Source organism: Lissotriton vulgaris, chromosome 2_1, assembly GCF_964263255.1.
Source record: "Lissotriton vulgaris chromosome 2_1, aLisVul1.2, whole genome shotgun sequence".
Lineage (NCBI taxonomy): Eukaryota > Metazoa > Chordata > Amphibia > Caudata > Salamandridae > Lissotriton > Lissotriton vulgaris.
Window position 1 is genome coordinate 1,753,653,728 of NC_141687.1, and position 12,489 is coordinate 1,753,666,216.

At 48.2% G+C, this 12,489-nt stretch overlaps 1 protein-coding gene across 9 annotated transcripts in view; it reads left to right on the plus strand.

Annotated features, from left to right (window-relative positions):
- The window catches only part of CDHR5 (cadherin related family member 5), a 423,620-nt gene that overhangs the window by 59,588 nt on the left and 351,543 nt on the right, over positions 1–12,489 (plus strand). For all 9 annotated transcript variants that reach the window (XM_086957775.1, XM_086957776.1, XM_086957779.1 and 6 more), the window contains exon 2: positions 3,806–3,987. In XM_086957775.1, the coding sequence (XP_086813901.1) occupies positions 3,806–3,987 (182 nt within the window). The remainder of the gene's footprint in view (positions 1–3,805; positions 3,988–12,489) is intronic.

Consider the following 12,489-nt stretch of genomic DNA (forward strand, 5'->3'; position numbering starts at 1 on the left):
ATGTTGCAGACCTTGTGGCTCACCGGACGTGCTCCTTCCTTTAAGCATATTTTGTGCGTGAACTTGGTCATCTGACCAATAGTTCCTTTGAAGACCTCCGGGTATTCTCTTCTCCATGCGTCCACTTCGTATCCATGTTCTGTGTCCGTTATTAACACCTTGTCGACTCCTCCTGGGTTGAGCTAAATACCCAATGCGCCTTGATCCATCCATCCCAATACCGACGGTCCTTTCTCGGCCAATACAGCTTGCCATCTGCCTTGCGTCCTTTGAATTCAAATGTGAGGGGACAATACCCTACCATGGGTATAGGTTTGCCCGTATATGTGACAGGGTGTATGTCCGGGGAAATTAGGCTTGCCTTCGTCTCATTTTGAAAGTTCCTTTCCCACACTGTTCGTTGCACTATCGTGTAAGGGGAACCCGAGTCCAACACTATGTTGATCTCTACTCCTCCAATTCCCATTCTCAGTACTGGCTTTTTGGACCCCGTGGAGTTAATACCCAGGACTTGGTCGTTTATGCACAAAACTTCCTCCTCTTCTGCCTCTTCTCCCTGTGTTTCTTCTTCTTCCTTGCCCTCTTGGGCTACATACTTCACTTCTGCCTTCCTGGGTCGGCATCGGCACACTTTTTCGTAGTGACCCATGATGCCACAGTACGAGCATTTGGCCCTGAAGACTAGACAGACTTTGTTGTTGCCGGCGTGCGTTGGGTTTCCACACCGGTAGCAGTTTTCCTAACTGTCCCATTTGGGCCTTTGCATTTCTCCTGCTTTCTGAGGGTATCTTTTCTGGGGCCGTGTTTTGAATGGTCCCATCTGTAGGGTCTTGCCAGGTCTGTTCCCTTCCGTCACTTTGTATACTGTCGTTTTGCTGATCGTGTCCTTCCTCTCTGCTTCTGCGCATCTCTTCGACAGTTCAGCCTTTTTCACCAGTGCCAACACTTCCTTGAGTGGAGCATCGCCGTTTACCCACAACTTCTCTTGGATGGCTGTGTTGGACGTGTGCATTATTATTTGGTCTCTAATCAGTTTGTCGTGCAGTGTTCCAAATTTGCAGGTCACTGCTAGTTTCTGTAAGGCTGCTACATATTTGTCGATCGATTTTCCTCCGCCTTGTTTCCTCTGGAAGAAATTGCATCTGTCTATGGCTACACATACCACGGGTCGGTAGTGCGAGTCTAAATCCTCGATCGCATGTTGGAACTCATCTGTGTCCGTGGGAAGCCTGGTCTTCTTCACTAGGTTGTCATATACTCTGATTCCCTCCTGGCCTAAGTTGTGCAGGAGTATGTCTTTCCTCCTGGAGCTCGAGTACGTCCCTTTGCTCTCTTCTTCCAGGGCCGATAGATAGTTCAGAAAATACCTCTTCCAGTCTTCCCATGGCATCTTTGGTTCGCCTCTCTTGGGTAGGAACGGGACCAGGTTGGTGAGAGAGGATGACTGCGCACACATTCTTCCCGCGTTGCATTGGACCTGGTTTTGTGGTGCGACTGCGACAGTGCTTGGCAGGCTTCCTGGGGCTTGCCTCTCTTCCTGTCTGCTTTCTTGCGTGGGCACTGGGATTCCCTCCTCACTGCTGGGCGTACTTGGGGAGTCCAGGGCTGCGTTTGAGACACGTGTGCTGGGCTTTGGCTTGCTCCTTTCTTTGGATGGCTCGGCCAGGGGCAAGAACCATCTGGGATTTTGTTCCAGCTTCTCCCCTTTGTCCTCCTCTACCGTATCGCCGTGTAACCCAGGCCTTCCTCCTCTTTCAATACGGCCTCTTCCACTGTCAATTATGGCCGCCTACTCTCGTCGCCCTCTAGTCCCTCCTCTGTGTCCCTGTTCACTCTTTGCTGGGTGCCTTGGGTGGTACTGTGCACTCACCGGCTGTTGCAGGGGTGGTGGGCTCTCTGGTGGCCTGTTCTTGCCCTCCATGCACCGCCTCTCTCCGCTGGGGCCACGTCCTATGGGTGCACTCAAAATCCCTCTGCTGCGCTCAGTGTATGAGGGCCACCGGGTGTACAGCGCCGATTCTGCATGCCGTTAAACCATCCCGTGCCTCGTCGCCATTTGTAAAGGCCGTCTTCCATCTCAATAACAACACAGGAGCCCAGGGGTTGTAGGTACTGCCTTTATTTCACTGAGCACCAGGGAGAGCGTCCGATGGGCTCGGGAGTCGCGGCTCTCTGAAATGGCCACACTTCTGTTTCCGCCTGCGGTGCCTGCCCCGAGAACAACTAGAGCGTCACCACATTCACGTGCTGGCAAAGGCCGGCGATGCAATGGTGTGAAACATGGAAAGGATGTCTGCTTACAAATTTAATCTGTAAATGTGTAGTATCTCTGAACATAGACCGATGCAAGAGCAGGTGATGAGAGTGTTAGCTTTCACCATTTGAGTGCTGATTAGGTTCGGGGTAGTTGATCATATTTTGCAAGTTGCTAACTGGGCAATGAGTCTCGTGAAAGCTTCGGGTGCATGGCAATGCTCCATTCCAGCAGGAGTGGCGGTGGATGGGGGGGGCAGGGTGGTGGCAGGGGCGAGGGAGCAGAGTTAGACCTGTGGGCAAATGTTTTGTTATGGATCGTAAATTGTTCAGGACATTTCTGCTGATGCTTTGCTTTTCATTTTGTTGTGTGCTGCCATATTATTTTGTTGACTTAGTTATGTTTTTTTTGTTTTTTTTAAGGGGGAAGGTGGTTGGTAAGTTAGATGCCTGTCTGTGGAATGTTTTGCGGAATCCTTTTTTTATGATTTTATTTGGAATATGTGAGGGATGGGACGTTTGGGACATCGATAGGAGTGAGCAGGGTCTGAGGATATCTCCTGGTTGCTATAGTGTTATTTTTGTATTATCTTTCTTACCCTAAACAAAATCACTGTGTGAGCTCTCCCTGGAACCGTTAGTTATTAAGAAGAAAATCCCTTAGATAAAGGCGTGTCCTGAATTGTTTTGAAGTCGGTTCAGGAAGAGAAGCTTCTAGGTCCACCAGACCCAACAACCTATGTGTTATGTTTTGACAGATAACGCGAATATCATGACTGGCAGCTGCATCTACTACTGTTCCTAGATTTAATTCACTGAGATGCCCTACACACCACTTTCATTGAAATATACAACATGCAGTATGATCTTGATAATACTCTAAGACAAAACAACAGAACAAAAAAAATAATAATTTAAAAAATAATGCTGCACCTCCCAAAAAAATGCTATTACTTTATAAAGAATGCAGCACCTTCCTGGAGTTGATACAGGGCATTGTTATTTCAACTCTCCTATATTGTGTCCTACTACAGGCCAGGACGTTTTTTTATGTTCCTTAAATGGCGTTGGTCCTGCCACAGCTGAGTGATGATACCGTTGTTTCTTTTGTGCTATGTAGAGGTGTGGAGTGGAATAGTTGTCTCCTGACTGAGATGTGATGCGCTCTTACAGATGATATGGAACACTGAGCCTGTGCCCTCCCACACATGGCTGCCTCCGCTGGGACATTTGTTTTCTTTCTGTTAGTCAGTGCTGCACAAGCTCTTTCCTCGATGAAACACATTAAGCTCAGAACTCTACCTTTGAGGACGGAGGGTTCAGATTAGCTGTCCCATCACCTGAAAAACGTCCATGACAGTAAAGCTCGCACCTCGGTGCTGTCCATGTCATGTGTTATTCTGTAAGGCAGCAGTAAGAGTCCCATTGAGCCTTTGGATCAGGCCTCTCTGGTGGTATTTTATTAGAGTTACACTGAATGTCTCATCAACACAGGAATCCGAGCCTAGGATCACGTGACTCAACCTGTATGTGTATGCTTGTGTTTTTGCAGTGTGCTCCGCCGGCCGGGGTAGAATCGAGGAGAATGAACCCGCAGGATCGGTCGTCACTACCATTGTTGCCGACGCCGACATCACAGTGGACATTGACCAAGGACCAGACTCCCCAGCATACTCCAAGGCCTTTGAGATTAATGGCACCCTCCTGGTCACTACTGAACCTTTGGATTACGAGGTGAGTGATTTCATGAACCCCAGATTCTTTGCAACAATTGTTGAGCGAGAGCTTTGACGGACCGCTGGCACATAGAGCATTGTGGCTTGTTTCTGCAGAAGATAGATTTGCATAAACACATATACAACAATGGTTCTAAAAGTTTCATTCATGATAAAAGTGCATTTACATTATGGAAACATATTTGGTCGTATGTTTGTTCCGCGTACATCAACCCATGATTTGATCTTTTGGTTAAGTCAATTATTAACAGGAATCCAAGGAACAAATAGACAATTCGTTGCAATGGATGTTAGTTAACATGTATTTACACTTGCTTGCTTTTGAAGTGATATTTAAGCCAATAATCACAAAACGTTGTTCTGCTGGTGCATAAAAGGCTGAGCGAGAGTATTATCATGTAACATCTTGTAATTAATCCTCAGAACTCCACATTGATCAATCAAGAACCCAGTCCTGTTAGATATAGTCAGCCTTTCTACCCTTAAATAGCTAAGTGTCCACGGGTCTCCTCAGGACAAGAGTTCTTCAGTCTACATGAAGTCAAGGGATCTTTCAATGTGTTGGTCCCAGTGTCACTGCCACATTAATGCGGAGGGTAGCATGCCCAGAGTACTGTATAGTAATTGTTAGTCGATGCAGTGTTTCGGCTGTGCTGTTGCCATGAAGCATGCTTCACTTCAAGAGAGCAACGCGGCCAAGACACAGACTATTGATTACATTCATGCCGCAGTTTCATGCTTCATTGACTAATGATTATTGTACTGTATTCTGCATAAGTAACCCTCAAGATTCCCCCTATTTTATATTATAATATGCCTGGCGCCTCCTTGTTGTGGAAAGGCCTGTGTACACATGAACCATCTACTATTCTTCTTTGTCTGCATTTAATCCTTCTTCCTGGCCCCTTCTTCCTTTTCACAATAAAGTCTTAAGATTCCACTTACAATTTCCTTTCTTCTCTTTTAAGAATTTGGCTACTGTCAGAGTCCAGCTCGAACATTTCATCTTCTGCAACCGATTAGTTGAGGGCTTTCTCCACCCATTTACTCCAATCCCTCTTCTTCCCCCTCACGTAGAGGCCTATGCTTCCAAGTGTCTGTACTAGTCGCTGAGCTGCACTGGAGCAAAGACCAGGTGCTCCTGGCCACTGAACTGTAATGCTGGCTAGGGCTCATCATATTGGTGGACTTAACAGACCCCATCGTTTTTGCTACTTCTTCACTATCATGTTTCGGCCAGCACAGTAGAATTAAATGCCTGCAGAAGACAACCACCCTGCACTCTTTACTCGTTCCATATGATACAGGCGTGTAAGGTTGACCCTGCACACCATGTCCGTGCTTATTGTTGCACATGCTAGATCTCCCCTAATGTCTTGCATGGACTTTTTAGACCTAGTTTTTCTCTCACCATCCCTCAGGTGTGGGTCCACATGTACCCGCTCTTGCGTAACATTTTCACATTGGCATGTATTTTCCCATGCGCCCACTTCACTGCAGATGGTATCTCGGAGAATAGAAGGTGCATCATTAGGTCCACCTTCTCCACATTGTGCCAAACCTTTGGTCCAAACCAAGCTGAACTGCTTTATAATCCTTATCTGTCCCACCATTCTTTGCTGCTTTTTTGATTGATTGCAATATTATGGTAGGTCACCGCAGACTGCATCCTGGTCCATCATTATTTTGCACACCAATTTGCACCCAGCAATATTCAAATCAGTCAGTCCAATGATAACAGTCCAGCCTGAACTGCCAAGCCAGGTCCTCCCTGAACCGGAACAGCCAACATAAGATATGTTTAGCCCTGGTTAGGTCTCATCAGCAAGTTGAGCCCGAACTTCCAGACCAGGACCTCTCTGAACCGGAACCCAAGCAGCCCAGGACCGGTTATGCCCTGGTAAGGGTTCATCAGCCAGGTATTGCTTGGTTCCAGTGGCACAGCATGCACGGACCCACTTCTGAGCGTACCCGTCCCACTTAGGATGACACACTAAAGTATACAACAAAAAGTGATGTAATGAAATGCTTGAATTCATCTCAGCCACTGGTAACTCTTTGGGCCGCATCCCAGTCTATCAGGTAATAAAATATACATAAAGACATATTTAGAGATATTAAATATAATTTTTTTTCAATATTTTAATGTTTACTTACATTTAACCTACAAAAAGCATATTTCAAGGCCAATGAACATTCATGCAGGGGGCTGTATCTTCTGAAAAAAGGAAGTGGGAGAAAATAAAAAGAACAAATTAAGGGGTCCATTAGGATGGCGGATGTATCGCCACCGCCATGCAGGCGGTGGCGATCCGTCGGCCATCCTTGCCCGTCCACCCCCTTTCTTCCCCCCGCCATATTACAATGGCGGGGGGACCGTGGCGGAGAGGAATACCGTCTGCCTTGCGACTGAGGCGGAAAAGGCCTGATATGGTGGCGGTGTCAGACACCGCCAGCCATATTAGGATGGCCTTGGAGGAATGCCTTTCCGTGGCGGCAATGCCGCCATGAAAAGGCAGACGGTTCCTGCTTTGGGGGGCCGTTGCGGGCCCCCATGGTGAGGGGGTGTGGGGGGTGCACATGGGGGTACCTATGGTACCCCCCTGCATTTGCATGCACAATGCGGCAGGCACCGCGCGGTGCCTGCTGCTTTGTGCATGCAAATGCACAGCATGCATTTTTAACTTTGCAGCGGGTGCTGCTTAAAGCAGCACCCACTGCAATGTTAAATATACGGAATGTGATCGCCAGGGTGGCGGTCACATCCTAATTCAAACGGAGGGAAAGCCGCTGCCCCTGCGGACGGTCCCTCCACCTCGGGGGTGGCGGACGGACGCAGGTCCATCCCCCATCATAATCGACCCCTTAATGTCTAATGAACAACTTCTTTGGAGGTTGTCACTACCCATTGGAGCACAAATTGTTACTATTTTAAGATCAGGTCTATAGTAAGCATTAGAGATTTTGGCAAATAGATGGGTAAAGTTGATCCTAGTCTTGGGTCGGAATCAATCTTTTAAGCTATTTTAACCTCTTTAAATTATGTTTTGTCTCCCATGACTGAAAACTCATACCTCCCCTCGTATTTTTAACCAGCTGGTTTCATATCTGCATTAACAACTCAATTGTCATTTACTTGAGCCTGTTCCACTGGAAAGGTTTAAATTCAACAGCTCCTATTCCAAACAAATGACATTCAGGAGGGCCTCACCTTTGTGTTAAATGAAAAATTAAAATGTAAGCTATCTATAGTAGTTCATTAGACCTAAGTGGTGAAGCTACAGTAGATCACTGGGGAGTCAACTGACAGGCTGGCAGGGGTTTAGCTATCGGTGGTGCAGCAAGTGCAGTTGTACTGGGGCCCAGAGCCTTAAGGGGCCCACTGAACCCTGATTGTTGCTGTGTTTCAATACAGCAACGGTGGTTATGAGGCCTACTTTTGTTGCTTGTTGTCCACAGCACCCTTGCTACATCACTGCCGACTGCTGCTCATGTTGGAAGTACATGCCTCACTCAGCATGCAAGACTGTTATTCTGCCATGAAGGGGGAAGATCTCTGCGAATTTTTAGACAATGTGCCCTAATTTAGCTTTCAAGAGCACTCACCATGATTTAGTTGACAAATTAAATCCCCTTATTTGTTTCATTTACTACAGTCCCCTCAGTATGTAATGCTTTCAGTTCTGATTCCTGCAGTGGTGTTAAGGTGTGCCTCACATTTGTCATGAATACAGAATGTTTGCGATCTAATTATCATTAGAACCCTGTTGAAGCAGCAGTAGAACTCTCTGGAAAAAATTGACAGACTGCTGCTGCTGCTGTTGGAAATATATGTTTCATTGATCATGTCAGATGTTTTTCCCACGTGGCTGAGGAAGGTGTTTGTGTATTGATAGAAAAAAGGTGTTCTCAATTTAGCTTCTTGACCACCTTCCTGAACTTATTTTGAACATCATGACAAAAAACTGCTATCTCTCAAACATACTTTATCAGATCATAGTAGAGGATCAGCATTATCCATGGATTAAAATCACTTTATAGTTCCTAAAATTAGCATTACACCACCAACAAAAGATTTATATTGTGACTAAAATCTGTTATCATCCTTTATAAATGGTCCTTTCTGTGACCCACAAATCCAGGCCTTTATTTTAATACATCTCTGCAGAACCCTTTAACTCCACTCTAGTCCTTAACTTTCTTGGAGTGCCTTCCTCCTGAAAAATATTACTTAATCTTGCTCTTTTTACTAATTGTTAACTGCAGAATTCATGTCATCGAGCATTGGAGCAACAGAGTACTTTGTAGGCCATTGCAAGGTGAACAATGTCCAAATTAGACATAGCTTTGGTATAAGATGCAAAAGCATTATTGAATGAAGTCTGGGGGTACATTTTACATTTGTAAGTCAGAATAGCGAGGTCACAAATAATAATTGCAGAATACCAACTACTACTATGTTGTCATGTTAAGTATATTTAGGTAAGTTAGATTTAGTATTATTAATTCCACTTCCACCTACCTCGCAGATATACATCAATAGTCAAGGTATATAGCTCTGCAGAGTAAAACAACACAGACCTGTATATACAAGTGAACTTCATTCCCCCGCATCCATCTTCACAGGAAGTGACATCGCTGCATTTCCCACCATCTACCTGCACAGGAAGTGACATCCTTACTACCTTAACCTTACTTCAGTCCACTTGTCAGTTTCTCCTACTGCCTTAGCACCCCCAGCAAATGAGGGCAAAGAAAAAGGCATCTCCTTTTTCGGCCTGCTAGTATACCTGTCTGGCATGTTGTCTTCAGACCGGATGCATGGCAATCTCTTAACAAATGTATCCATGTGCATGGAATTCCAGGTGCTCTGGTACCTCAGATAGCCATATGCAAAGGTTATACACTTCACAGATCTTGACACTGGACATCATCTGGCATAATATGCACCCAGCCTAACCATTCTATATCTGGCTACTATGAGCTAACAATTATCTTCGAAGCTACTTACAGTCAAAGCCTGCTCAGTTCTGCATCTGTGCCCTGGACCAGGCAGTGAACGCAAAGAGACGTATGCTGAGTACGGGCTTTCCTGGCAGCCAGGACGACAATTAGCTGGGAGACACTCGTTTTTAGGTCTCGCCTAGACGAAAGCAAAAAGCGAAGCTTTTTGCTGTCTGAGAAGACAACTTATGTAATCACTTTCCGGGGAATGTAGACAGGAAACTGTCACGAGCTTCTCCTGCCGGAGATTTGATCTCGTGAACGCGCACGCTCTCGCGTCGGTGAACAGGCAGGCACACACATGCACGCAGACACACACACTCACACACGCGAGCAGGCAGGCACACGCACACACACACGCAGGCACACAGACACACACATACAGGCAAACTGACCCCCCCCCCCCCTCCCCCTTACCAGGCTCGCACCAATGAGGCCAGCGTGTCCAGGTCTTCCAGCCGGTACTGAGGCGGCTCCTCTGGAAGCGGCGGAGGCGGCTCCTGCAGAGAGGTAGGTGGGTACCAGGCTGCCTCCTCTCCTTGCTGTTTGCCAGTGCTGTTCGCCGGGCCACCCGGCGCTCTAGCCGCCCCAGCCTCCATCGGCGGGGATCCCCCCCTTACAGCCGCTGTCCTGGCCACGAAGTCCCCCGTCGGACGCCGCCCGGAACACAGCACTAGGAGCCCGGGGCTTCTGCGCCACATTACCTCGGCTCACAGGGAAGGCATGTGGATCTCGCCGGGGGACAGAAGCTCCAAACCGAGACAGCGCACCTACAGCCGGCAGCGGCGCCCAGCTACACGCAGAGCGGAGCGGAACACAGCCCCGCCCACTCAACAACTAGTAGCCAATACCAAACGGCCTAGGTCTCAGTACAGGCTCTATTGGCTGCGGCACGTTCACACTCCTCCCAGCCCGGATACCACACTCGCTTTGGTTTTTTTTTTTCATTCACGTCCGCCAATGCTTTTTATTTTTTTTTCCGTGCATGGATTACTCTTTAATAATGCTGCGCTGGACAGGCTGCCCTCTGGTGCGTGAGTATTGTCAGGGCGTGCTTTGGAACGTAACTGTTGCGTGTTTTCTGGTTTGTTCATCTGGCTTTGGCAATGGCGGCCGCGAAGTGCGATGCAAATATAAACAATCGGCTTTTTTCCATTAGCATGTCACTTTGTGTAGCCACATCAGCATGTTACAGGACACCTTTCGTACCCCATCTTCGCACAGTTGTGCAGGCAGGTGCCTGCTGCCCCTACCTTCCACTGCGCAGGCAGGTGTCTACATGGCTAGCCGGCCTCTGTACGCAGGTAAGCGCCTCTGACCCCACCATGTGCCAAGTAGCTATCTAACGCGAACAGCCCACGTGAAACCAGCAGGCGTCTCCCCTCGGGTCTGCAGTGAGTAAACAGGTGCCAACTCCCCTCTGGATCAGCGTTAGGAAAGCGGCGCCTGCCTCCCCAACGCACATCCTGCACACACTCTCCGAGACCCGCTACAGTCAGAGGAGGCTAGCCCGTCCTCTCAGCCGTGCCCCGTAGCACCACGGACTGCCCCCAGTGCCTCTTCTAAGTGCACTTACCTGTCTACTCACAATGCGCACACTTTGTGCAAACATAAGCCCACTCTCACTGTGCCCTCCGCATGTGCTGCCTTGTGCCTGCATTCCTGCGCCCCACACCTGTGCCAGCAGGAGCCCTCGCCCGCCATGTGCCAGCAGCCTCCCAACACCCCGGCAGGTGACTGGAGCCCCCATGCCCCGTCAACCGTGCCCCCCATCCCCCACCCCATGCGCAGATCAGCATATTTTCCTTTTCGGTGAGTGAGCACCTGCAACCCTAGATGTACTTCCGTGTAACCGCTCGGTGTGCAGGCAGGGGAGTGTTGCACTGCTGCTCCGGCCGTGTGGAGTACAGAACCTGCCCCCACCCCACCCCCCCCGACCACCAGTTTGCAGTTAGATATGTCCACCGCTAGTGCCTCTGCGTGAGCAGTTGGGTGCCTACACTGCCAGTGCCCCCTTCATGTGTGCCTGACTCTCCAGGGAGCAGTCAGGTGTTTGCACCTTGTTCACCCCTTCCAGTGCAGGTAGGCGCCTCCCCCTCTCCCCTAAAGCCCCATTCAAGTCCGGTCAAGGGTCTGGTCTTCGCGGTCTTACTCCTGTGGAGGCAGATACCCCCTTACCCCCTCACAGTCTCCTCCATGTGCAAGCAGGAGCCTGCAGAGTGCATTCATCCGATCTCCCATCGCTGCTATCCGTTCTTTATTCCTTCCTTTCACCGTCTTGCTGGCACCTTCCTCTGTTTCCCTCTTCCTTCATCTTTCACTTCCTCCTTCTTCCCACCTGTACATCCCTTTACCTCCCCTTCCCTAACTCTCCAATCCACTCCCTTCCAATGCCCTTCTCTTCCGATTCCCTCTCCTGTCCCTCTCCCTCTCCCTGCCCCTCTCACTCTCCCTCTCCTCTCCCCTCTCTTATCATTCTCTTCCCTCCCCTGCCCTCCCCTATCCTTCCCTTCCCTTCCATGCCCTTCCCATCCTTCTAACCTCCCACGCCCCCATCTCTACTCTTCCCTTCCCATCATAGATGCGGCACTCAAGTCTCGACATAGCATCTCCCCATGAGCACAAAGTGCCTCTTCATTCTTACATACACTTTACAACGCACCCTACCGGAAGACCTGCTTTCACCGCCTCATTTTAGAAGAACTGCTTTCAAGAATGCACAACCTCTGTCAGCTAGTGCTATGGACTCCGTCAGTGAAATGTCATATGTGTGATCTTACAGCAGTCAGTCACCCTCGAGAAGACGCGGCCGCAAGGCGCCTGTATTGTCATCTTGATGAAAGCAGGCTTTATTATGCGGCACCCTTGTTTGCTGTAGGCTTGTTTTCTATTGCTGGCAGTTACCAACAAGCGTTTGCAATGCAATAGGTCTCGCATTTTCAAACGTTTAAGCTATGAGCGTTGCAAATGACAATGCCTTTTATTTATGTTTTGGCTTTTAAAACATAAATAAAAAGCATTATCGTTACATTGTCAATAGCTCAAACTTGTTTATTTATCCTTATGCACACGCAGATAATAGTATTCCAAATCCTGATGGAGGCTGTGAGAGCAGGTGTTTGGGGACTGACCTGAAGCAAACAAGCCGGAGTGAGGATAGGGTAGAGTGCCAAGGGAGGGCCAGCAGAAGCCTCTGCTACCTTCCTTGCAGCATCCCGGCCTTAGTGACATTGGAAATTATTTTAAAATTCTACTTAAAACGAGCATATTGCTTTGCACGCCCCACCAGCCACTCTAATATCTGAATTGAACACCTTAGTGTGGTGGGATTAGTGATGAAATAGCTTTCTTGCCAAATTTCAGCAATAAGAAATTACTGAACAAGCATTGATAAAGCCAATAGGACTTGCCTGACCGACTATGTTTGTCAATTTTTTTAATTTGGATTGCTGCTGCACGCTTTTTATTGAACTACTCTTTATGAAGTTGTGACGTA